Source organism: Phaethon aethereus (assembly GCF_964289735.1).
Source record: "Phaethon aethereus genome assembly, chromosome: 4".
NCBI lineage: Eukaryota > Metazoa > Chordata > Aves > Phaethontiformes > Phaethontidae > Phaethon > Phaethon aethereus.
Window position 1 is genome coordinate 55,539,486 of NC_138578.1, and position 25,292 is coordinate 55,564,777.

At 37.9% G+C, this 25,292-nt stretch overlaps 2 protein-coding genes across 3 annotated transcripts in view; one reads left to right on the forward strand and one right to left on the reverse strand.

Moving 5' to 3' along the window:
• Positions 1 to 2,805: 2,805 nt before the first annotated feature.
• On the forward strand, positions 2,806 to 11,017 carry LRRC66 (leucine rich repeat containing 66; the record flags this gene model as incomplete). The annotated part of the gene is given in 8 exon segments (XM_081998907.1): positions 2,806 to 3,468; positions 5,848 to 5,969; positions 5,972 to 5,986; positions 5,990 to 6,037; positions 6,585 to 6,915; positions 8,354 to 9,141; positions 9,145 to 10,565; positions 10,567 to 11,017. Coding segments are annotated over 8 exon segments (3,672 nt in total). The 5' UTR covers positions 2,806 to 2,972.
• A 10,468-nt stretch (positions 11,018 to 21,485) lies between these two features.
• DCUN1D4 (defective in cullin neddylation 1 domain containing 4) overlaps positions 21,486 to 25,292 on the reverse strand; it is a gene marked incomplete at both ends in the record, with an annotated part of 37,135 nt that continues 33,328 nt past the window's right edge. For both annotated transcript variants that reach the window (XM_081999031.1, XM_081999030.1), the window contains 3 exons: positions 21,486 to 21,541; positions 21,652 to 21,754; positions 22,213 to 22,317. In XM_081999031.1, the coding sequence (XP_081855157.1) occupies positions 21,486 to 21,541; positions 21,652 to 21,754; positions 22,213 to 22,317 (264 nt within the window). The remainder of the gene's footprint in view (positions 21,542 to 21,651; positions 21,755 to 22,212; positions 22,318 to 25,292) is intronic.

Consider the following 25,292-nt stretch of genomic DNA (forward strand, 5'->3'; position numbering starts at 1 on the left):
GAAGTGTTGCTGGACCTCCCATTCTATCTGTGCAGTTTAGGGATTCTACAGTTGCTTAATTTATATGAAGGATTTATAAAAAGTGTTTATATTAGAGGTACATTTTTGAAGATGTACTTGTAACTGCGCACTACCCAAAAAAAAGTATTTTCCTGGGTGCTTTAGTGTGAACAGTGTATGAATTCATTATTCAACAGGTAATAATCTGAAGCATGATTGTAAGCAGCAGTGTCTGAGATCAGATCTCTTTTTCCCCATGAGTATCAGTAGTGATGCATTACTGAGAACCTAATAATTACATTCTGAAGTTAAACTGCAGGTCTGTAATTCAAAACGTGGTGGAACTGAATCCTCTGACAGCAGAGTAAATACATGTGTATATGAATTTGTCAACAGTGAAACCATGTCCACAGTGAACTGAGACCTTACAGAAAGTATTGTAGCCTTATAAGTGCTTTTGCAGAGGTAAGGTGTGCTGTACAAAAAATAGACCAGCTCCTTAGAAGTCTCCCACTCCTCCCTCCCTGTGTATTTTCTTCAGTTTAAAATAGTTTTGTTTTGCAGTAGTGTGACGTAAGCTTAATAATGGAGGCCACAGAGGTGACTTTCCAGGTAGGTTTTTTGACAAGTTTTTCTAGATAAGCACACACTTCGCTTATTAAAAGTTGTGCAAATGTTACACATTAACTTCAGAATTGGTCATTTGTTACAGGAAGATAAACAATCTACCCTTGTTTTATAGCTCTCCCAGTACATAAAATTCCACAAAATACAAATCAGCTCCTGCTGCAACAAGAGGTTCATATCTAAGGTCCCAACTGCTGTATGTGCTAGAATTCAGTCAGTCCTCGTGCAGGATGTGTATGGGTGGAAGTGATTTCTAGAGGAGGACCCTTAGGTCAGGCGTTACACCACGCGGGTGGGTCAGAGGGGTCACGTTTCCCTAATTGCTCTAAAGCAAAGCCAGGTTTTGATGCTCAGTAGTTGTTGGGGTTCAGAGAAGAGGGTGGACAGCAGTGGAGCTGTTGTAATAAAAATGGAGTAAATAGGAAAAAATGTAGCAAAAGCCATTGAATTGGTTACATTAAAGATGATGGGAAAATGAATCACAGAATCACAGAATCACTAGGTTGGAAAGAACCTTTAAGATCATCAAGTCCAACCATTAATGCAGCGCCACCATGTCCCCTAAACCATGTCCTGAAGCGCCACATCCACACGTTTTTTGAACACTTCCAGAGATGGCGACTCCACCACCTCCCTGGGCAGCCTGTTCCAATGCCTGACCACCCTCTCAGTGAAGAAATTTTTCCTAATATCCAATCTAAACCTCCCCTGGCGCAACTTGAGGCCATTTCCTCTTGTCCTATCACTAGTTACTTGGGAGAAGAGACCAACACCCTCGTCGCCACAACCTCCTTTCAGGTAGTTGTAGAGAGCGATAAGGTCTCCTCTCAGCCTCCTCTTCTCCAGACTAAACAACCCCAGTTCCCTCAGCCACTCCTCATAAGACTTGTGCTCCAGACCCCTCACCAGCTTCGTTGCCCTTCTCTGGACACGCTCCAGCTAACGTTTTGCACACTGCCTTCATGAACTTCATACTTTTACTACAGTTAGTTTTGCTTAACCACTTCAACACATGTTTTGCTGAAAACATGCACACATTTTTGCTGCTAAGTAGTGCCCCAGTTAGTATCTGTTACAGTTAAGAGGAGGAAATAAACTATAACATTTTTACAGTTTTCACTCATGCTAATGGAAGTTTGTCACTTTATTCTTATAAATACACACAGAGGTATAAAAACATAAGCAGCAGCGTCCTTGAAGCCAAAACAGATGACAGGTACTGCCTCAGTCAAGTAGATGACACATGAAGAGCATATTAAAGCTCTTTCGTTAATACTGACATGCCTATATGCTAGTATTGCATTCTCATAATCATCAAGGGTTATGTTTAAAATACTGTATGCAACATAAATGAAAGATTTGTCACAAAGGTGCTCTTCAGTCATGGTCCAGAGAATCTGTTCTGAAGTGTGGATTTTTTGTCAAAGCATAGCAAAACTGATCATTCAAATACCAAGTTAAATAAATTATCAATTTGTTAGACACTATTTATGTATTGTTAATGTATTTTATTGTCCTCACTACACAGTTTAAGAAATGTTGGCATGGCGCATGCCCTCTGTTGCGTATTTATTTGTTGTTTATCTTCTAATTGCCTAAGGTACATTTTTCTATACGTATTTAAAACATTGTGTGGCACATTATTTATTTCAATTCCACAGAGGCACTTAAGATTCTGTGTGTTTAAAGTACATTCTACATGCCTCTGTGTAAAATACCATACTGGGTCACTGAAACAACTTGCATGTGAAGAATTCTCAGCCTCTGCAAAGGTGGTGGTTGTTTCAATAGGTGAAAGACAATTGAATTTCTCATCTTTGTTTTGAAATGAAATAATAAATTCTAAGATGCAGCTGTGGTTTGTAAGCGTTATTTGTAAGGATATAGTTTTTCATTAAAAATATATCATTGTGTTATTGACAAGGAAAGTAGTATTTTATTAGGAGTGTGTATGAGTGAGTATGAAAATCATCTGACATCTATTCGTCATGGATTGTATCTGGCGGACTTCGCTCAGTGGCGACTGTGTATGATACCTGAAGTAGAGTTCAAAGGTCTCCGCTGCTGTTCACGAGTTCCTGAGAAGCTGCGTTTCTTGGCCGAAGGGCTGGAAAAGAAAGAAAAGGTTCGGATTGTTTTTTGGGAGAGGTGGAGGGAGGGGGAAGGGTACCAGTTTATGAATGTTCTTTTTGAAAAATACCTAGGACTCCAAAACCGGATGCAGAACATTGGTAATGCTTTGGGTATTTGTTTAGTGTTGATTTCTTTTTAATGTCAAAGTATTTCCGCTTTCCATTTAACTCGTTATGCTGAACTTATCATAATACATTTTACATATAGATACTATGGATAACCTTCACTTGAGTGTCATAGCTGTGGTCCTTTCCTTTCATCTTCCTGGATCAGTGGGAACCAGGTCACAGCAGATTCTTCTTGATACACATCACCATTCAGGCTGCTGGTGGGATGGGGAGTTCTCGGTGAACTGCTCTTTTACCGGAATATCTACTCTTCCAGAAGATATATCACAAACCGCAATAATGGCTGATTTTAGTTACAATAGTATTAAAACTTTTCCGTGCACTGATGGAAGAGCTGAAGAGTGGATGCTAAAACACATGAATCTCAGTAACAACCTGATTTCTGAACTTTCCTTAACTACTTGGAGAAATTTACCTGATTTAGAAACTCTCAACCTCGCCGGTAATGCCATCCACACACTCACACCGGACATCCCTACGCCTACACATGGGTCTAAAAAGCACGGAAAAGTTGGTCGTCTCCTGCCTGCTTTGAAAGTACTGTCTATTGAAAGAAATAATCTTAACGCAGTTCCAAGAGGTAAGCATTTCAACATCTTTAAGGATAAGAGTAAGTTGGGTTTGTGTACGATTTGGTGCATCTTGCTGAGTTCAGAATGCAACTGTCTCATTTAGTTACACCTAAGGTGAGGGAAAGTTCCACCTGTGGGCAAATGCAGAGACTGAAGCAAATGGGTTGTTTCGGATTAGGTTGGGGTTTTTTATAGTGTCTTTGCGATCATAATGCCTTAATGTCAGTCAAATTTTTCCTCCAAGAGCCCAAGCAGTATTTTATCCCATATAGCAAGGCAAATAAGGATCTCCGGAAAAACAGCAGCCTCCGCAACCCAGTCATGAACCTTAACATCAAGAAAATTACAGATACGGAATTTCTTACTACTCTCCAGAAGAAAGTCAATACTCTCTTACATAAAACTTGCTCCAATTTCAGTATTTCCCAAAGACAGGAAAGTACATTTTGTTCAGTCAATTTTGCTCTGTGCCATCTGACACCCAACCAAAGTGACACCTTCTAGTAACAAGAGCGGACCGTAAGGTTTCGATAGACTTTTGGAAAGTGTTTGCTAGTCGCTGAACTAAGCTCGGCACCATAGCCTTGATGACAGCCTCCATCCTCATAAACAGATGGTTCACGCTGTCCAAAGAGTGTTTAATCGAAGCAAAAGCTACAGCACGAGCAAGACTATCCTATATATTGTTTGCTGAATTTAATTGATCTCTGATAACATCATCAGACTCATTAGCTCTAGGTGTTGAAAATACTGGAGGCAGGGAACGAAAAAACCCACTTATCTCACAAAGTCAGACAAAGGGAGTAATTTTGCACCTACACAGGGTCCTCAAAGCTCTATTTTCCTCCTTTTTTGATACTAAATTCTCTGGCATGCAGGAAACCATTTCGCTTAAATACTCTCTGGTATCTGTAAGGTTCCCATATAGACAGTATAGAAAAGCTTACATTATGAAATACATTGATGCAGATGTTATTTGTTTTGATAAATAAATATAACTACACATTCTAGGATGCCTCAGTGGGTCAGACAGATCAACCCTTTTCTGTAAGAGCCTAAATTTTTGCATGTAAAATTGCTCTGCATCGTACCACCACACTTCAAGTTATACTTAAATCCCATATTAATTTAAATACATGTTCCAAACTTTATTTTCCCTCCTCCAAAATATTTCACTAACATTCTGGTTTTTATGCTCTGGTAAGAAAACACAAACTGAAGTTCTAAAGCAGAGGGGTTCGGCCACAGAGAAACCCTCCTCGCAACTGCCACCCCAGGAGTCAGGCTGCTGCCCACTGCTCCCACACCTGTCTATATTTTCGGGACAAATTTAGCTTCAGGGAAGCACCCAAACCACAATTCCTCATGCAGGTGCAAGGAAGAATTTGTGACCGGCCAGCACTTCTGAATGCCTTTCCTGTCAGCTACCTCTAGTTTTACAGCAGGAATGAATCGTTCCCTCTGCTTTTCGCGATAAACCCGAAGAGCAATTACTCAGCAAACAGAACAGCAAAGTGAAATACGAGATTTCCAGTAAACAAGATGACACCAAGGGCAAGATTTTTAAGAACTAGTAGCTTCTCAGCAACCCTGTGTAATCAAAAAATCACTCCAGAGTGACGTTCAGGTGTCACAAACTGCGGTGATGCTGAGCGTTCAGGTGCCTGCCTTCCCACTGGAGCCTGCAGGCTGGAGCTCTGGGGGCTGCCTGCGCAGCACCTGAGAAAAACGAGGTATCTATCTCCAGCATTCAAAAGGGCTACTTACGCGAGACGGATGCTGTCATAACCAGGGTGTGCTGAAGAATATACTGTCATGCTTGATAATTCACAGGCAGACAGGCATAAGCAACACATGTTCTTGTTTTCAGTCACGTTTGTGTCCTACGAATGTGGTTCAAATAATCCCACATATTAAAAACTCCCGTGAACTTGCAGAAGGCAACAAATAGGAGATACTGTATCACCTTTTGCATCTCCATCTTTTATTTACAATTAACATATCTCGATCATACAAACCGAGCATATTCCAGCCTTTTCACACTCCTCTTTTCCTACCTCCAGTTCTCCGGAGAAGCGTGCTCAAAGTACAGAGATCACAGTTGGAGTAATTTTGATAGCACAAAGGAATGTTACTGCTTTTATGGAGATGTGGATTTTTAAAACATGCATTGATTGCGAATGTGTTAAGGTGCCCGCTGTTGATGCTACACAGCTTTTAGAATGGGACAACCCCTGAACAGGAAAGGGATGGTAACTCAAAGCCTGCAGCCACGCGTTGCAATAGACAGGATTGGAAGGAATTTCATTGCAAAGAATTTGAAAAAGCCACTTGACGCAACTGGGAAAACAAGAACATGAAGTGTAAAATAGTTTTGTTCTTCCTAGGACTAGGCCTGCTGCAATCTTTACAAACCATCCATTTGTTATCCAATGGCATACAACAGATTGATCTGAATGATTTTCAAAACTGTTCGCAGCTGAAAGACATCCATAACTATAACTATAATTCAAGATGCCTATACTATAGATAACTATAATTCATCCAGATGCCTTCAGAGATCTCAACAAATTACAGGTTGTAAAGCAATATTACAACTGTATCAATGTTTTGTGTTAATCACCATTAAAGATATTAATTATCAACTATTCTGCATGTTTATATTAGTCTTTATTATATTAGTATACAATTATAAAAACTAAAGCAAATGGTGAAAATAATTATTTTCATATTATACATTTGCATTTCATATATAGGAAAACAAACATGCTTGTAAATATACAAAATATAACCATAAATTCACCATTTATCTATGCCACAAACCAATCCACAACTGGCTTAAACACACACACTTCCTTTTCTACCTCCATCCCTTCCAGTGACAGCCCTGTGGCTTCCCATTCACACAGAGGTAGTCTACAATGGGAAAATTCTAAATATACCAAAATTTAAACTTTTCATCTAAATTAAAAAGCTTAGAACAATGTTCTTGAAATCCTAATCAGATGTATTATTCCCATAACTGCAAAAGTGCCTGTATACTAAAATAAATGTTACTGTTGATGTTGCAATTAGGATTCCATTGTAAGGTTTATAAAATTAATTCTGAATTATTTCCAAATAGGTTGTGGATGTCCGTGAAAATGCTCTGACCACCCCTCTACCACAGATATTAATCAGTTTGAACTTCTTTCAACTTGAAGTGGATTCGTCAAATGATGCCTGGATATTTAACTGCAGCCAAAACACATTCAAACATTTATTTCATTTTCTGTTTGACTCCACAAGGAAAAAATGGAGTATTTCATACAAGAAAACTGCCAGCAACTCACAGAAACCTCTGCTGTATCTTTCAAGTTTCCATTTAAACTGCAGCAACAGTGTTTTGCTCAAACGGGCTGTAATCCCAACAGGGAAGACATCGGTGCTAAACTGTGACTTGGACAACACAAGGGGTATGTAAAACAGGGACTCTATCCACACACTGCTAAAATCCAAATGCATGCAGAATGATCAAAGAAGTCTGGTTTAAAAAATGGATTTCTAAAGACACTGCTTAAAAGTAACTGAATAATAATTTAACATGCAAATTATTTCATTAGAAAGTAGTATACTGGTTAGAGTACTTGAAAGTCATGTTTCCCAAAATAAGTCTTCATCTCCTTCCTTACATTAAACTAGTGATGCCAAATTACACACAAATACATTTCAATAATCATAATCATAAGTAGTACGTTGCAAATTTATCAGTTAACTTTGGAATGTAAACAAAGGACTGAATAGTGGGTTGGCACTTCTGGGGCGTGTAGAAAACTGAGAAGGATACAATAGTGTTTCTAGTATTCAGTTACAGCAAAATGAAATGGAAGTTTATCTGCAAGGAAAAAGATTTATATTTTTTCTAAAAAAGTACAACTACTGTAGCAGACAGTTCACTTAGGAAATTAATTCAGCATTTACAATTAATACAGAGCACTTGAAACACTAAGTGACAAAATCTGCAGAGCTAAGACTTCTCATGCAGAAGGAAAACTAAGACCAAGCTTAGAGCAGAAGGTGTATTTGCCATGTGCCGTACGGCAAATTGGTTTCACTCTAATGGACTGATAGCGCTTTGAGGTGGTAAGGCTTTCCCCTTGAAACACTTTATCCTCAAATGAAAATACACAGGGTCTATCAGAAATGCCACGTGCTTTTTCTATTAATAAGGAAAGTCATGGAAACTCTGATCAGGGGATTAAAATCAACACACTGGATTGCACCAAAACTCAAGAGGGAACACAAGCAGATCCAGAGGCTGAGGTGCATATACAACCTTGAAACGTCTTCCAAAAGCCAACAACCAGCCCTGGCCTACACTAGCTGAAGTCTGAAACAATTGCTGAGTACATACAAATATCCTTGGTTTTCAAACCTTTTTGCTGCAGTCAAAGCAGTAACTACAGGAAAATTGCAGTGGTTGAAACATTGACAGTTAACTAGCGAAGTTACAGCTTGTAGCTGCATGCAGTGACCACGGCCACGCTGGAGAATGGCTGGTTATCAATATGGACTTTCCACAAGGGAGATCAGCAGGTGTTTCTAGTATGACCCAGAACATACTTTGATAATTTCAGTGATCTCCTGCCTCACGCACACCATTTTCCTTGTAAAGTCTGCTATAAATACCCCATAAGTACTGTGTTTTAAATGTGGGGGGGAATATATGATGGTTTAACAGGTACTTGGTGCCATGTAAAATGACTACTGATGGATAAAAGGAAAATTGATTTTATAATAAATAGTTAAAATTCTGATAAGTCAGAGTATGTTCTTATAGAAATAACTTGACCCTGCAAACCAAGTATCTTACACTTTCAAGAAAGATTTAGTTTGTATTTTCTTTTATTTCAGGTAATGGAGTCTCTTGGTGGACACCTAAAGGTAGAATTTCAAAAGATAACAGTCTTCCTCATATGACATTGGATAAAATGAATAATTTAGTGTTATACAATGCCGAGAAAACTGCTGAGGGGGTATATTTGTGTATTTTTAATACAACAAAGAAGAAATATCTCATCTACAATATACAGGTGAAAGAAAGGGTTTCAACATTTTTGGTTAGAAAAGCCCGGGACACTAAAACTGTTTTTAGACAAGGAAGAACAGAGCAAGACCTTGCGTTGGCTGTCTGCCTCTCTGTGCTCATTACATTTGTTTGTGCTTTTTGTCTGGGTGATTTTGCTAGACCCTACCTTGTGAGCCTGTGGAGACTCATGCACAGGAACAAAAATTCAGGTTCAGAACATACTTATTCTAATCAAGCTTTTTCAGATGAAACCTTGAGCAGAGAGTGCTCTGCAAGCAAACCAACAAATACGCAGCATAATTTGTTCATTTGTGATGAAAATTCTTCAAGAAACACAGGCATTTTTCCTGCAGAAACTTCTACTTTGCGTGAAAATGTCATTGGTAGCAGTGTACATGCACCAAACACGGAACAAGAGTACCAGAAACAAAGCAATGATGGGATCAATGTGAAGAAAAAGACAGTGTTTTCCGACATCAAAACTAGTATCAGCAATGATGAAAATATAAATGTTGATAATAATGGACTATTTTCTGTAAGGATAGATTACAAGAACAGCAATGAAGTAATGCCACGAAAATTAATGTGTAACGACTTTTCGTTATGGAAAGATTAAAAATATGCAAATAATGAAGATTCAGAAAAGAGCAGATTCCCTCCCACACCCAGGAGATTGAGTGCTGACTCTTATTCCAATCACACTGACTTTTCAGATTTTGATTTATCCTTCACAGGAGAAACTGGCTTCCCATTTTCCACAACACAAACACATAGAGTTGCACAAGATTCTAGGAACAGCAAGGTAAGCAACAACTCTGGTCTGCTGCAGTCCAAAATCACAAAGGCTACATCAGAGTCTTTTGAAAGAAAAAGTATCATTTCACATAATGAACCCATAAGCACAGCAAAATTTATGCCTGGAGGGCAAAGCTGTGATGAACAACTTGGTCTAAAATACAACATAAATATAACTAGTGATGTGGGAGATTTTATTTTACCCAGTAGCTGCAAGAGAGCTACAAATACTGAGAATGGAAGTGTCTACCAAACAATAGAAAACTCCCCTCTTACAGAGCACAACTGTAACATGGAACCTACTAATGAAAAAGATGCTTCAGCAGATATATTTGGCGATAGTTCTTCAGATGAAGGGACTCCATTCACAGTGAGTGACTGTAGCTCTTTAGCAGACTTTGAACTGGAACAACCTCATGTTTGTGACAATGTGCCAATCTGTCAGTCAGAGGAGGCCGATATGAACAGTAGAACTGAGAAGTTCTCAAGACTGCCAGGGTCTCCAACCATTGCTCCAGAACTTCAGCATATTGGGGAAAATGAAGATGAGAACAATGCATATTTTGACACCACTATTAATTATGAATCAGATACCATCATGCCTGAAACAGCATCACCTTTCGCTGATAAATGTAGTGACCACATAAGCATGTCAGATTCAAACACAATTAGTTCAAGTCAAAATGTTCCTGATAGGTTTGGTTCTTTTACTGATGCAGAGTTAACAGTACAAAACTGTATTTCCAATTCTCTCCACAATCAACATAGAGATTTTGGTAATACATTACTTTCATTAAAACATTCTCCCACGTATGACACGGAGAACAGTCCTGAAGAGGCTGAATTGCAGCTGCATCAGTTTCCCATTAAGCCACAGCATTCCCTCAGCTTCAGTCCCGCTGAACAAAAAGAAAACGCACCAGAGGGAAGTACAGACGAGCACACAGATAGGAACTCCTCTGAAAAGAATCATGGTGAAGGCGACATTACATTAAGAAGAAACACAAGTACATCAGAGAACAATGACTTTATTTTTGCTCCCGTTGATACTGTTTTGAATGAAATTGTAAAAACAACATTGCTACTGCATTCCAGCAATGAATCATCTCTTCAGTCTCTGCCTCAACACACAGTTATTACAGAGAAAGACGACTTGCTACCACAGGGGAAGCAGGTTAACACAACTAAGGCTTGTGCAGATAAAATGCAAAGAGGCTTTAATGAGGAAAACAGTGATGGATTTATTACACAATACCAGCAACAGCAGTCTGCCCGAAGAAACGCAGTGTTGCAACCTTACAGCAGATTTGCTGCATCTTCACTCTTCTGGGAAAACACAATCAGTTTTCAACACAGAAGATCATTTCCAACTGGATCAGAGTGATAACGATTCATTCTCAGTCCCACAAGGCTTCTTCAGTGAAAACACACGATACAGTTCATGTTCATTCCCACAAAAGACTACAGGAAATGCAGCCTCCAAAAGCACTGATTCCAGCACGACGGAGGATGACGCTACTTTGACAGGACTGGAGAACAATTCTGCAACAGCTGCCAACCTCAAAAATTCAAATGAACAACTCAGTCAAAAAAGTCAGACCAATTTAGGACAGGGCCAGTTTTTTGTTAAGAAAAGAGCATTTGATGGATTTGCTAGTATTTTGCAAAGCAGGAGAAGAGACACAAAAGTGTAATACTAAGCTCCTACAGTGTTTATGTCATAGTAGGTGAAAAAATGATTGTGTCTTAAAATGAAGTGTGTAGCTTTTAATAACTGTTAAATATCACGGGTTGGTTTTGGTCGTCATCCTCCCCACCCCCCAGCACAACTACCTATCTGTCTAACTTCATAAATCCAAGTTATGGAACTAGACTTAACAATGAGATGTATAAAGCCTGGATCCATCCAATTTAAAAACACCGTAACTCCAAAGGGTAATCTAGGCTAGAAAGCATGATTTTTTTGTTTAGAATGCTACTTGTAGAAAAACAAGAATAGATTTTATGAAAAACAACTCTAGGATACTCAGATGAGTAAACTACTCAGTAGTTATAACTGATAATAAAGCTTTTGCTGAGTTACAATAATAATATATACTCACTTTCTCATTATTGTTGGTACTAAGATAGTAGTTTCCCTTAGAATTTGCCTCTGATATACAGTTTTGTTTCTCTTTGTGTAAAATAAATATAACACTGAAATTATCATTACATTATTACTGTGTATTCCCGTGGGACTCAGCCTGTACAGGGAAATAGTACATATTACTGTCTTCTGCTTTTTAAAACAAATTCGTGTATTAAGTGTCTCTGAATTCCCACAGTTTTTTTACAAAGACAGGTGAAGTCCAAGCAGTATTCAATTACATTTTAAAAATTGCTTTTTAACTTGGCAAGACATAGACAGTAATGAAACCTTTCTTTCTCAAAGAAATGGAATAGAATTCAAACCTTGCAGAAAAGTCAGTTATGGCGATTTAGCTACTGGTGGGACATCACCTGTAGTTTGCAGATGTGATGACATGGGCAGGGTAATTTAAAAAAAAAAGACAACTTACTATTACTGTAATTCACTATAAAACAGGATCCTATACCCACTTCAGAATTTTACTGAGAGGGGCAAATCAAGAGCAGTTCAAAACTGCTGTATTACAATATCAATAGCTTGACATATAGTAAGTTTTTCTAAGCCAAAAGATAACAAATATAAGATAAAATTTTCTCTGAATACGGTCCAAGGCCCTTTTAACATACACAGTATCACTGATTTAGTCCTTGAAGGGAACGTCATCACAAAGGGGAACAGACCCAGATTCCCAGAAAATGCAGGAGGCTGGCCAGCAACTCTGGGAAAACTCTGTTATGAAGACACAATTAATTCACTAAAAACTCCAGAACAGAAGGAATACATTTCAATTCCATCAGATGAGGAGCAAGTCCAATGGCACAGTACATCTTTGAAATTATCTTTAAAGAGAAAGCTAGGAAAGAACAAAGAGATGCTGACAGAAGCTAATAATTTTTGTTTGCTTCAAGTACTTGGAAGGGGGGGGGGGGGGAGAAGAGTATTGCATAAAACTTAAGAGGCTAAAAGCAACTGGAGGAGACCAGTACTGGTATTATTTCATCTTTTGAAAATATTTTCTTTAGCACCTCGAGTTCCTTTGAAATAATTGTTTTACACATCTAGCATCACAATCATCAGTTATGTATTTACTCAGCCAAGTCACCTATGCTTTGATCTCCTATTGGTTTGCTTTGGGCTTTGTTTTTTTTTTTTTCTGGCTGATTTTCTCAAAATCCCTAGCATAACTCAGAAGAGATTACATGGCAGTTTCAGGTAGGTGTTGCATGGATTTGATTTAGGTCACCACAGTATATGCAAATAACTGCACTCAGTAACAACTGTAATTCAATTACAAGCAATGAAACTGGTGTCGTTCACACAGATCATCTTGCTTTCCAATTAGTTCTTGGAAGATTTCTTTTTGCTCCAGTACTCAACAATATCTAAAGTGATAACTAAGAAGTTTTTTTTAAGAGCAGGTACTGGCTTCATTCCTTCAATAGGAGTCCACTCAGGAACCAAGGATAAAATAATCTTCTGAAGAAATTGATAATTTGTCATCAAATTATTCATGAGTTTAAGGGTCTGATTTTGGTTTCTGTTTTTCAAACACAGGAAAAGTTTTACATGCTTAACTTTCCAGAATTGTTCGTGCAGTCCGAGTAGACAAGAACTAAATGACAACACACTCAAATCTGCAAAAATCACAGCATTCCCAAAAATGCTTACAGTAACTCAAAAATAAAGTATGTTTCCCAATGCAACTCATTCCTTGATTATACAAATGTCTAAGTGTTATACCCTGTTCTACTGCAATTCTTCTCTCCTAATCCCCACATAGTCTCAATACTCATAATGCCTTGGCTTCTATTGAATTTAAGGCTGCTGTTCTCAGAACAGTGTGTGGCAAAAACCAACCGTGTTTTTAGAGGCTGTCTAGAAGTAAAGAACTGGGTAATTTGCACACAATTCCTCGTAGGAAGAGCTACATAGCCACTAGGCGCGGAAAACAGAACAGTATTTCCTTACCACCAGCCCTCTTCTTAGCACCTATAACCAACTTTCAAGCAAAGTTCATTACACACAGGAGTTACTTGTGGCCAAGGCAACTTTAAACATGGAATACATAAAAAAGTGCAGGCTTGCCCTTTATGGTATGTATGAGTCTTCAAACACTGTGTTGACAGACCTCTCCAAGCTCTGACAGCTTTTGGCTGTAGCAGCTGCTAACAAGTTAAGAAATCTAACTACATAAGCAAGCCAATTCCGTGGATCATGGCGGCGGGGGGCGGGGGGGGGGGGGGGAAGTGAGTGGCTCCATTGATGTCTCATACACAGCAGTATTTTGTCATTCGCTTCTGCTACAGTTCAGCAGGCTTTTGAAATATATATATTGGAAAATTATTTTCTTATCATGGGAATGCCGCCATGGTGATGTGGACAGAAAACTCTCAGCTTCTCACAAGTAGTGTACTATGCCTCCCTTTATGCCATAAAGTTACAGAAAAAGGTTATCTGCTGTTCTCATCGGAGAAAATAAATTTGCTCCTTCATCAAGGGAGTTTTAACATGTGGCAGAGTATTTCATTCTACTGTCAGATTATTTTTGATGTTCTGTCTCAAACTTACCTTCAGATTTCTGCCTAACGTTGCACCTTTCCTTTGCTACTGATCACTCCAGACACTCTTATCACTTTTTCATTCAAACCCAAGCACCCAGCTGCTTCTCCTTCATATTAATTCCCCACTTCATTAGCAATTGCTCTTACAGTTAATACAAAACCTTTTATATTTTCTGTAGTTTCCAAGCAGTAGTCTTCATACTTTGCTCCTCTCCACCCACCCTATTTCTCCATGCCCTTCTGTATACCATAACTACACAGTCCCCAACTCACTGACTCCCTCTGAGAATTTATCCACTCTTTAAATTTCAGCTGATATCAATCCACTTTATCTTATTCATACTAAAAAACTTCACAAGTTTAGCTAGTTTGGTCACTGAGAATTTTCTAGAATGCCTATACTAGTACCAAACCAGATGCATTTATAGGGGTGTAAGTGTACCTTATACAGACACCGCCTTTTTTCCCCACCCCTGCTTAGAAGCTGCAGTTGCAGAGAGGCATAACTGCGACTGCTCTAGGGATGTTGAAACTTCTTCGGCTTCATCAGTAAGTTCAGGTAGCAAAACTCATGTTCAGGTAAGACTTATGTTACTATCACAGTTGACAGTGGGTAAACAGACCAAGTCATAGAATAGGTTCGATAAAAAAGGTGGCTGAGCATATGCTGTAGGAAGTCATGGATGAAGCACGAGGAGGCAGCCAAGAGAACGTTGGTAACAGCCTGGGCACACCCTTCTCACAGGGCAATGGCATGCTGAGCTCAGGGACTGACAGAACATAGTACCCCTCATACACTGAATCAGTATAAGAAAAAATACTAAAGTCTTAAGATTGAGAACTTCAGATACAGTAATCAGAATGAAACAAAGCTCTCATTTTCAAACACACATTTATGATAATAAACACTTTGATAATTATCAAGTTGCTTGCTGTAGGTACAAAGCATTTGAATCATTCCAGAGTACACTGATAACTGGGCTGGAAAATAACACTTGACTATAAAGAAAAGACATTCACATTTACCCTACATATAATTAACATCAGAAACTATTTGGATAGTACTATTAAAGTTTTCATGGTGCAGCAGACACTGACTCACCCCCTCTAATAAATACAAGCAGCAGGCTAAATTCTGAGAACTGGTGAAGGCAATCCCAGCCTTCATCATCAACATGAACATAATAAAGAACTGCTTCTCTAGAATGGGCTCTACCTTACAATATTCTAATTGTAATGTAAATTACAGTCAACTTCAAATAACATTTTAAGTCAAGAGCCTTAGGACTGGTAGTTCAAATACTGCAAAATATTTTTTAAAAATTCTTGTGAAATCTCTTACATGTGTTCTTTATTCTCTCTGCCAGCTTCTAAGTCTGTTTCCTATTCAAACACAGATTTGTAACTCTGCAAGCAATACAAAATAGTAAGATTAACTAATGGCTCCTATAAAAAATAAAATTGTGAATGTACTATGGATATTTAGGCTGTAATTTTCATGTCTTATTGCTAGCAGCTTTTCTACTGCTCTGCTTAGATAATATCACCTTTGCTTTAAAAAGATCAGTGTGACAGCTCCTTACAAGTCAAATAATTGAACTCTTCTAAAAAGTAAGAATAACACAAGTTTTTAAAGTCATGGACAGATCCTCAGATCAAAATATCACATTTAAATACTATTAGACTGGTCTTGTCTTCCAGCATTACATCTGAGTAACTTTGAGAATTTTCTTTAGCATATGCTTTTAGAAATGACAGAATCACTGAAGGGTTGAGGTTGGAAGGCAGCTCTGGAGGTCACCTGGTCCAACTCTCCTGCTCAAGCAGGGCCACCTACAACCAGTTGCCTATGCCATGTCCAGATGGCTTTTGAGTATCTCCAAGGATGGCGACTTCATCACCTTCCTGGGCAACCTGTGCCAGTGCTCAGTAACCCTCACAGTAAAAAGTGTTTCCTAATGTTCAGATGGTGCCTCCTTTAGTGTTTCACTTTGTGCCCAACTGCCTCTGGTCCTGTCACTGGGCACTGCTGAAAAGAGCCTAGCTCTATCTTCTTTACACCCTCCCTTCAGATATTTACATACATTAGGAAGATCCACCCACCAACACCTTCTCTTCTCCAGGCTAAACAGTCCCAGGTCTCTCAGCCTTTTCTCACAGGAGAGAAGCTCCAGTGCCTTCATCATCTTCGTGGCCCTTTGCTGGACTCTCTCCATGATGTCTGAGTGTCTCTGGTACTAGGGAGCCCAGAAGAGGACACAGGACTCCAGGCGTGGCCTCACCAAGTGCTGAGCAGAAGGGAAGGATCATCTCCCTTGACCTGCTGACAATATTTTATCTAAAACACAGACCAGGATACCATTAGCCTTCTTTGCAGCAAGAGCACATTGCTGGCTTATCTTTAACTTTGTGTCTACCAGGAACTCCAGTCCCTTTTCTGCCAAGCTGCTTTCCAACTGGGTGGCCCCCAGCATATACTGGTGTCTGGTGTTGTTCCTACACAGGTGCAGGACTTTGTCCTTCTCCTTGTTTATGAAGTTCCTGTCATCCCATTTCTCCATCCTGTTGAGGTACCTCTGGATGGCAGCAGAACCCTCTGGTGTATCAGCCACTCCTCCCAGTTTGGTGTCATCAGCAAACTTGCTGAGGGTACACTCTGCCCCACCATCCAGGTCATTAAGGAAGATGTTGAACAGGACTGGATCCAGCACTGACCCCGGGACTGCTAGACACTGGCCTCCAAGTAGACTTTGACCTGCTGACCACCACCCACTAGGCCCTGCCATTCAGACATTTTTTAGTCTACCTCACTATCTACTCATCCAGCCCATACATCAACAGCTTTTCTATATGGACCTCATGGGCCAAAAGCCTATTTTGAGATGAGCAGGTAATGATCATGCTTCTTAATTTTGTCTTAAGAGACATTCCTGCTCAAATTGACTCTTTTTGTTAGAAACTTTTGGTATTACAGTACCATTTTACACCCACACAGTTTGAAACATACCTTTTTCCAACAAAGTTTTAAATACCGATTTGCCTTACTATTAGAAATAAGGATGACAAGATTGTACATACAAGTTCTCTGCTACTAAATGACAAAGCTTGCTAGCTGACGTGATGCTTGTTCAGATATGAGAATTTCTAACGTATGAATCACAGAAAAATCTGAAGTCAGTTGCTGAAACCAACACAAGTACTGTTTATTTGTGGGATGCTGTTTTACATCAACACCAGCAAAAGACCTAAAAATCAACCAGATGAACTCATGTTAGGTGGCATAACAGTATTTTTGTCAGGTTGTGTGTCACAGGAGTTTAGCACACCTTATTTATGTAATATCCAAATAACTAAGACATAAAGCATTCACAGTTACAGGTTAACTGCTGTTCCTGCAACAGCAGTGTCAGTAGGTACTATTTTGTGACAACACATGTACACACACTCACACACACAGAGGGGGGGAAAATATCTAAAAAATGAAAACAAAAAAATATCAAGCCAAGTTTTGGTCTCAGTTACAGACAATAAACTAGTTGGTGGATGGATTCTATACACTTTTACAGCAATATGAAAGGACAAAATATAAGGCCTAGAAAGAGGTATTTTAGCAGTTATAATTAAAACTAGGGCACAAGCCAACCTTTAAAGCTGTCTATATGAATTTCAAGAGTATTAAACAATTTGTTAGACTTGTGACCAAGGGTCAACAGAAATCTGGGAAAACCTTAAAATAGCTGAAGTTCATTTCTTGCCCTCCAAAAAAGTAACTTGGGAACATTAACCAAGTAGCAATGAGCTGTAACTAATTTTGATTGTGTGAGCATATTGGTGATGAAATAAAATGCATATATTTGTGGTAAAATGGGAGAAGCCTCCAGTCCTCTACAAATGTTAGAAAAGGCTACACAAAGGTAACCCAAGTATTTATTGTAGCTTAAAGACAACCTTAAACAGGTTTTAACTGAAAACTCAAGTACATAAGGATTCCAATAAATTCCATCCTTTTCGGCTTGCTTTCCTTGGAAAAGATAAAAAGTGAAAAAACAAGAACACAGAATTATACTAATATTTTAAATATTTAATATTATTTTGCTGTAGAATTAAATCTGTGGAATGTTTCACTACTAATATTAATAGAATCACACAATCATTTAGGTTGGAAAAGACCTTTAAGATCATCAAGTCCAAAGAGCTCCAAATGTTTGTCATCTATCAACTTAGTGTCCACTGCTATAGTGTCTGGATGCTGTTTTCACTAACTGGCTTTCCACTTTACATCTCCCGAATACCAAGCATGAATTGCACACAGATCATCAAGTTTCTGCTATAAGGACAGTAACAGTATACCAGAAAGATCAGCATAAGACCCATGACACTTCTGCCAGAATGACCTCTCAGTGTCCTGTCCAAGTCATCAGCATAATCTGTATACTACTTTTCAAAAGAAAAAAAAAAAAAAACACACAAAACAAAACCCCTACATCAACTATATGATGGCATAACAAAAAAGCAATCAAAGTTGCACTAAATGCAAGGTAAACTGAGTAGCTTAGTCAAGTTTCCACAATTATTTAAAAATGAGGCAGAATTTCTCCAAAATACAAGAGCTGGCATTGTTAGGATCCTCTGCTTATCAGCATATATAGCAAAACCAGAAGGATGGATAGCACAGTGAAGCTTATCAAGCCACACAGGTCCATTTTAGTCCATTTGTTCTCTTTGTCAGTAAAGCTGTCTATTAGCTGTAATTGAATTTGTGGTTTATTTTACAAAGATGCATGTTTATAAACCAGTTGAACACTACAGAATCATCCTGTTTGCAAGTGGAAGAAAAAAAAATTTGCATCATCTAACAGATTCATTTCTAAACACATTCTTTCTTTCCATCACTCCTGACTACTTTTACTCAAAGAAAAAGTGGAGTTTGTTTACTTTATACAGCACGAGTACTTTCTGAGGTTTCTTTTACTCTATTTTCCTTGCTTTTAATTAAATTTTGTATTCTGCTAAACATTAGCAAGACTTAGAAAAAAGACCACCTGGTTGAGCTGAACAGATTTCTGTTGACCCTGTTATATGAAAGTTATAGGTATAACAGTAATAGATTAAAAGTGTCTTTGGCTCTTGCTTCCATTACTGGAAGTCAAATCATTTGTGACATACAAAACCTTTTATGCTAACCTTGTATTTGTTGCAGAATTCATGCCAATTTGTGCTAAACAGTTTTCTAGAGTCAGTAACTAGCTTAACATTTGAGAACAATTACAGTATTTCACTTAAAATCTTAGCAACCACCATTTAGCCTACTGTTAAAGAGTTATATTGCTTCTAAGTTCATACTTTTAAGAACTAAACCAGCAGCTCCACTGATATTTCGTTACGGTTATACTATGGCAATATACACATTTACATCAGAAATCTTAATAAAACATGTTTGTTTTAGTAAGAGGCTTATTGTAAACATTAAATACCACACTCCACTGAATTAATTTCTTGTGCAAACTGGCATCAAACATGGAATTAAGGTTATGCGTATTAGTACATGAGAAAGCAATGACTATGTATGTTTTACCACTATTATTAACTTTAAAGAGCACTATTTAGTGTCATGGAAACCCGAACATGATATTTCACAGGGAAAGGTAGTATTTTCTTCTTAGCATCATGAAATTCTAGGTTTTGTATATGCATACATATTGTATATTTATGTATATACAAATATACACAAACACACACAAACAATTTTTGTCTTTGGTGGCTGAGTTTGACAAACAAAACAGATTTGAACACAATTGACCACCTGTAGCACCACAATTACAACCTCCTGGTCCAGGGCAGCAAACTAATGTGCTTTTGCTAAACTAGGCTTAATCCTGAAAGTAGTCAAGTTAGTGACAGTTGTTCCTGACTTCGGTGATGGCAGAATTGGACCTTCAATACAGCTGAAAGTTTCACATTCAACCTAAAACGCCTCCCTCCCCCCTTCCCCTGGATTGCATTCTAGAGAAATAGCAAAACTGCCAATACCTTGTAAAATATTTCTATAGAAAAGTAATGTTACTCTTCATTCCAAAACATCCACTGTCCCTTTTTTATTAAATGCTCCGTGAATCAATATGGAACATTTTAATAAATCCTTAGGGATCAAAGTTTAATAGCACCGGACACTTCAAGGACCTATTTATAAAAAATCAACAGTAACATCAGTTAATAAAGGAGGGTAAGGCAAAGACAACGTGACAAAATTACTGAACTTAAACATCATTCCATTCGCTCATTTTCCCCAAAATAATCACTAGAACTGCCCTATACAGATAAAGAAGTGAGTGAAACAGGCAGTGGTCCGTACTAAAAAGTACTGTCACTTAATGCTGGTGTTTAAGATGCCCATTGCCTGCAATGGACATCCTGCTAGGAAATTCCAATTCTCAGCATGAAAGAAAAAGTAATGTTTTCACTACTCGATATCATATTTTTAATTGCTTAGAAACACAAAGTTAGAGACCTTGGGAAAGACTAATGTTACAAACAAAACAAAAAACCCAAACCTATATTATGTGCTAGGGGTGAGCAGACTTTATTCCCCAAACCACTCATTTTAGCTAGAGCTTTCAATTTCACTAGATTGCAACAGAGACCAAACACTCCTCGTACACCAAAAATTAAAAGGCGTATGCCAAAGGCAATTTACAAAAGTCTAAAACCCATTTTTAAAAGGTACTTTAATTTGTTCATTTGTACCTGTAATGACTACTGCAGTTTTAACATTAAAAAGTCAGTACTTTTTTCTTCAAATGGAAATCATCTGTGGCATGTACAGCTCTTACAGTGTTTTAATATTTATATGTGCATATATATATTTTTTTTAAGACACCAATGTTTCATTCCTATTAAGCAATAGGTCAGGTTTGGCGAATTCCGGTGAAGAAAGTCACAGCATGTCTCCTCCCCCCCCCCGAAATTGGCATCTCAAATAGTAACATTAAAATTGACAATAGTTCACATGACTATGTCCAAGCAGTCTGTTCCTTTCATTTTCTGAAATGCTACATTTGAGACCAAAAGAAAAACAAAATAACTAAGGTTTCAACAAACATGTAAGTGATGACTAGGAATATGCCACAGAATTATTTTTACAATACATTTCTGCAGAAATAATCCCTAGGTGAAGCTTTTTTTTTATACACATATACAAAATTTAGACAGCAATATACACATAATCACAGTGAAGACGCTGGCAAGTTCACCAATTCGTAGTGTAAATACAAAATGCAAAGCAGCCTTCAAAGAGAACAATGCTACACAGCAAGCATAGCTAGCTTGTTAAATAGCAAACATCAAAAGTTCCCTGCAAAAGGGATGCAGTGCAAGAAAAGCAGCATGCACTTTGATACAAATAGCAGTTTATGGCTAATGGTTGACATAACTGTGGTAACAGTGACTCTTGAGTGGCTGTGCATAGTTAAACTCCTATGTCATCTGTTTTCCTTTATACCATTCCACAAACTCATCCAACAACACTGGCCCTGTAGAGAGATCAAATAACTGTATTTTACAAAATTTTGTAAAAGGACACTGAATGACTAAGCTCAAAGAAATAAATTATTTTAGGACACCAACATATGGTAGTACTTACAGGCTCCATCTTCATCATAGTTACTGAGGTCAAGGTTAATTGTTCTGCTGAATTCAAGAACGTTACACCATTGGTCCTTATTGATAACTTTGTATTTTGATTGCTGCTTAAGGCAAGAAACAGAAGTTACTAAAATATATTTTCCAGTCCCTCAAATTCAGATTTTCTTACAGAAAATTTAAACCTTGTGATGAATTGTTACTTTAATGTGTATGCCGTCTAAAACTAAACAGGATTAAAGAAACCACTCAGTAGTCAAACTAGCGTTGAATAATTCATGTTTCTGATTAAGACATCTTTTAGTGGACAAACATACAGCAATTAAATGAAAGTCCAAAAGCAGATCAAAGACATTCTATACTTCGTCCTGCATTAAATAAACTGTAACAGCATAGGGATTTGGGGAAAAGGAAAAATAGAAAGATAACCAGTTACGGGTGCTGCTTTGGGGGTTAATATATTCTAAATCCGAACAAAAAATTCTTAGCTGTTCATTCTACCTCTAGTTAAAGTATTAGAGAAGACATGCAAAAAAATGTAATTCTGTTTCAAACTTCATACCTCTAAAAACTGGTGAAATACTGGAAAAAGGGACCATGTTTTTCCTAAAAGCAGGCCCAACATACACTTGGCGGTATTGATATCTAGGCTGCGCTGGTCCTTTTCCTGCATAAAAAGCAAAAGGTCAAAAAGGAAAAAAGAGCATCGTTTCAGGATTTTTCACCTCCCCCACTGCTTGTACTACAGCTCACCCATACATAAAATAAATTAACAAATAAATAATAAATAGCAGTATCTAACAGTAGCTTTTAAAAAAAACACAACTACCTAGGAAAATTTCCTTCCTCATAGCTACTGGCTCGCTATACAGAGATGCTGCTTTCCATAGACTTTCCCAAAAAGCTGTCACCACTCAACATACACTCCTGTTTGTGACTTCAGACCTTTCTAGAAAGCAATGGCCATTAGACCCATACCCATGTTTGCACGTATGCCTCCGCATAGCCATATGTCTCAAAATAGTATCGCTACACGTATTTCCTGTGGTATTATTACAACTACATGAACTGCCAGTAGGCAGTTAAGGAGCTATCAAGTAACACTGACTATGCAGGAGTGAGCTAAGGAGGTTCTTTGTTCTGTTATTCTACTGATTACATGATTAAATTCAGATTAAATTAATTATGAAATGAGCAGAAGGAACATGATACACTAGCACATGGAGACTCCTCTCAGAACTGTCCCAGTTTTACTTCAATGTAGCAATAAGGCTTAGGGGGCGATTTTTTTGTTTCTAAGAAAAAGCAGCATCATCTCTACCCAGCAGATTCATTACATCTAATCCCTGGTGAAGTTAATCTATTTGATAATGCAATTTCTGCACATCTTAAAAGTAACGTGTGAGATTCCATTTTGTTATTTAAGTAGTTTATCCATCTACATTTGTTGTCCTGAAATTAAACAAATTTTGGTGAGAGATGGGATGTCAAACCATTTTTATGCCTTGCTTAATAGCATTAAGCTACAAATTCAGAAATTAATGCAATCACAAAAAATAAAGTTCTGTATTAGCTACTGTAGACCTTGATCTCTCTATAAGTACTCATGACTGCAGACTGCAAAGTCTAAACGAGAGACAGAGGGATATCCAGGGTACAGAGACTTCCTAACGGAATTGTGCAAGACAGCTATCCAGGACAACAGGAATTGAGCCCTATGCCTCACCTCTACAAGTCCAGTTGTATGTATTACAGAACACACATCTTCATTAAAAAAACAAGCTCAAAACATAACTGAATTGTCAAGTAGGAAGGATGTGGTAGAGCAAGATCCCAGTTCTCAGACAACAACCGAATGCCTTAGCCACAAGGTTATCCCCTCTTCTTGAAACCCTTCTCATGCAAAATACACCTCAATTCTAAAATTGTGTACACAGAATTTAATGCAGATTTGTTTTGGAATGAAAGTGGGGAGGCCAGCAACTCTGAAAACATCAGGAGCTGTTTAACATTCTGGTCACTAAATCCAAGAGGGACTTCACTCAATCTGATCTAGAGAAAAAAAGCGAATTCCAGGATGAACAAAGCTTTTCAGTTAGTAATAAAGCTGAAAAACAAACCTGCAAAGGCATTTTTTGTATTATTATCATACAATTCTTTCACTTATTTCTAACACCAAGCAGTTCTAAAAACTAATCCTCTTTCCAAAGCCCATTTACACCTCTATCAGAAAAACCTTTAAGCAGAAATCATACTGCTGTGAGAATACGTTTATTTTCCATACTGTTTGTACTCTGAATTCTTCCCACACACTTAAGTGTTAATGAAATCAGGCTCTGTTATCTTTACTTTGGCCATGCTGTTTTAACATGCCTTACATTGCTAAGTTTCTACATTCATCCCTCTCCGACTACTGTCCAGAACAAATTCTTCAGATCAGCACTTCGTACCCACCGCCAACTGCCTAATGGCGCATCTGCCATGACAGGTGCTCCAAATTCATTCTTAACATACATTCCAGACACTTACATTCTCTTTCTTGGATATAGTGGGAAAAAATATATTGACAAACTCTGATAAATTTCAGTATTTTTTTTACATCGATGATAAACACGGCTTTCTGAGATAATTTTTCCCCAATATTTCAGATGAAGACCTATTTAAGCCATGAAATACATGCATCTGTATGTTCTCAAACTTGGCAATTGACAATGGCAAACGAAGCAAGGAATGTGTTTGTGCTTAATACCAATATATGGTGTTCTAAATAATTTCTTCAAATCCATGCTGACTTAAATTGTGCATGCAGAGTAGAACCTCAACAGTACTAGTCTTTATTGACAAACTAACTCTAAATACCAAATCACTACAGACACTTTCAAAAATTCTCTCTTAAAACTTCAGAAGCTTAGACAAGTGTTTTTTGTCATGGAGCATGTCCCTGAAATGACTACCCTTAGGATGGAAATTACACAATCTTCTGAATCAAATCCCAAAACTGCTCCCATCAGGTTTTTTTCTATCAATCACCTCAATTATTTTGATAAAAATTATGTCATCTGCCACATCTTGATAAATATATCAGCCTTTCTCAGCATTTGCTTCTGTTCTTACTGGATGCCATTCTGCTACAGACTTCCCCTGGCTCCATAGTATTAGAAGCTCAGTAATTGTATTAATCTAATATTATTTTGACAATTCCCCTGCTGATATGCCTTTAACTTGCAGTTCTACAATCTGAGGTCAGATGATGTCACAGGATCTGCGTCTCAACGTTTAAATTCTTTTTCAAGACTGCTGTTTGTCACATCAGTTTGGTACCTCTTGAAAAAACTCCACTCACTACCCTCTTCTTAAGTTTCTGCACTTACTTTTGACAGGCCATCGGCTGGCACACATTTGCTACTAGCAAAACATTTTTTAGTCTGTTCCAAATATTTCATCAGTATCTTGAACTTCTTTAGCAATGTTAGTTATTTCTAGCCTTTGCATTTTACATTGAGCAAAACTGGCAGAATAATTCTGCACAGAGCAAAGGAGGAATTAAGATGTTGATACGGCTTTTTTTCCTCTCATACTAACTAATAACATGCATTCTGTCACATTCAGCTGTAGGTTTCCTTGGTTAAAAGTGAACTACTG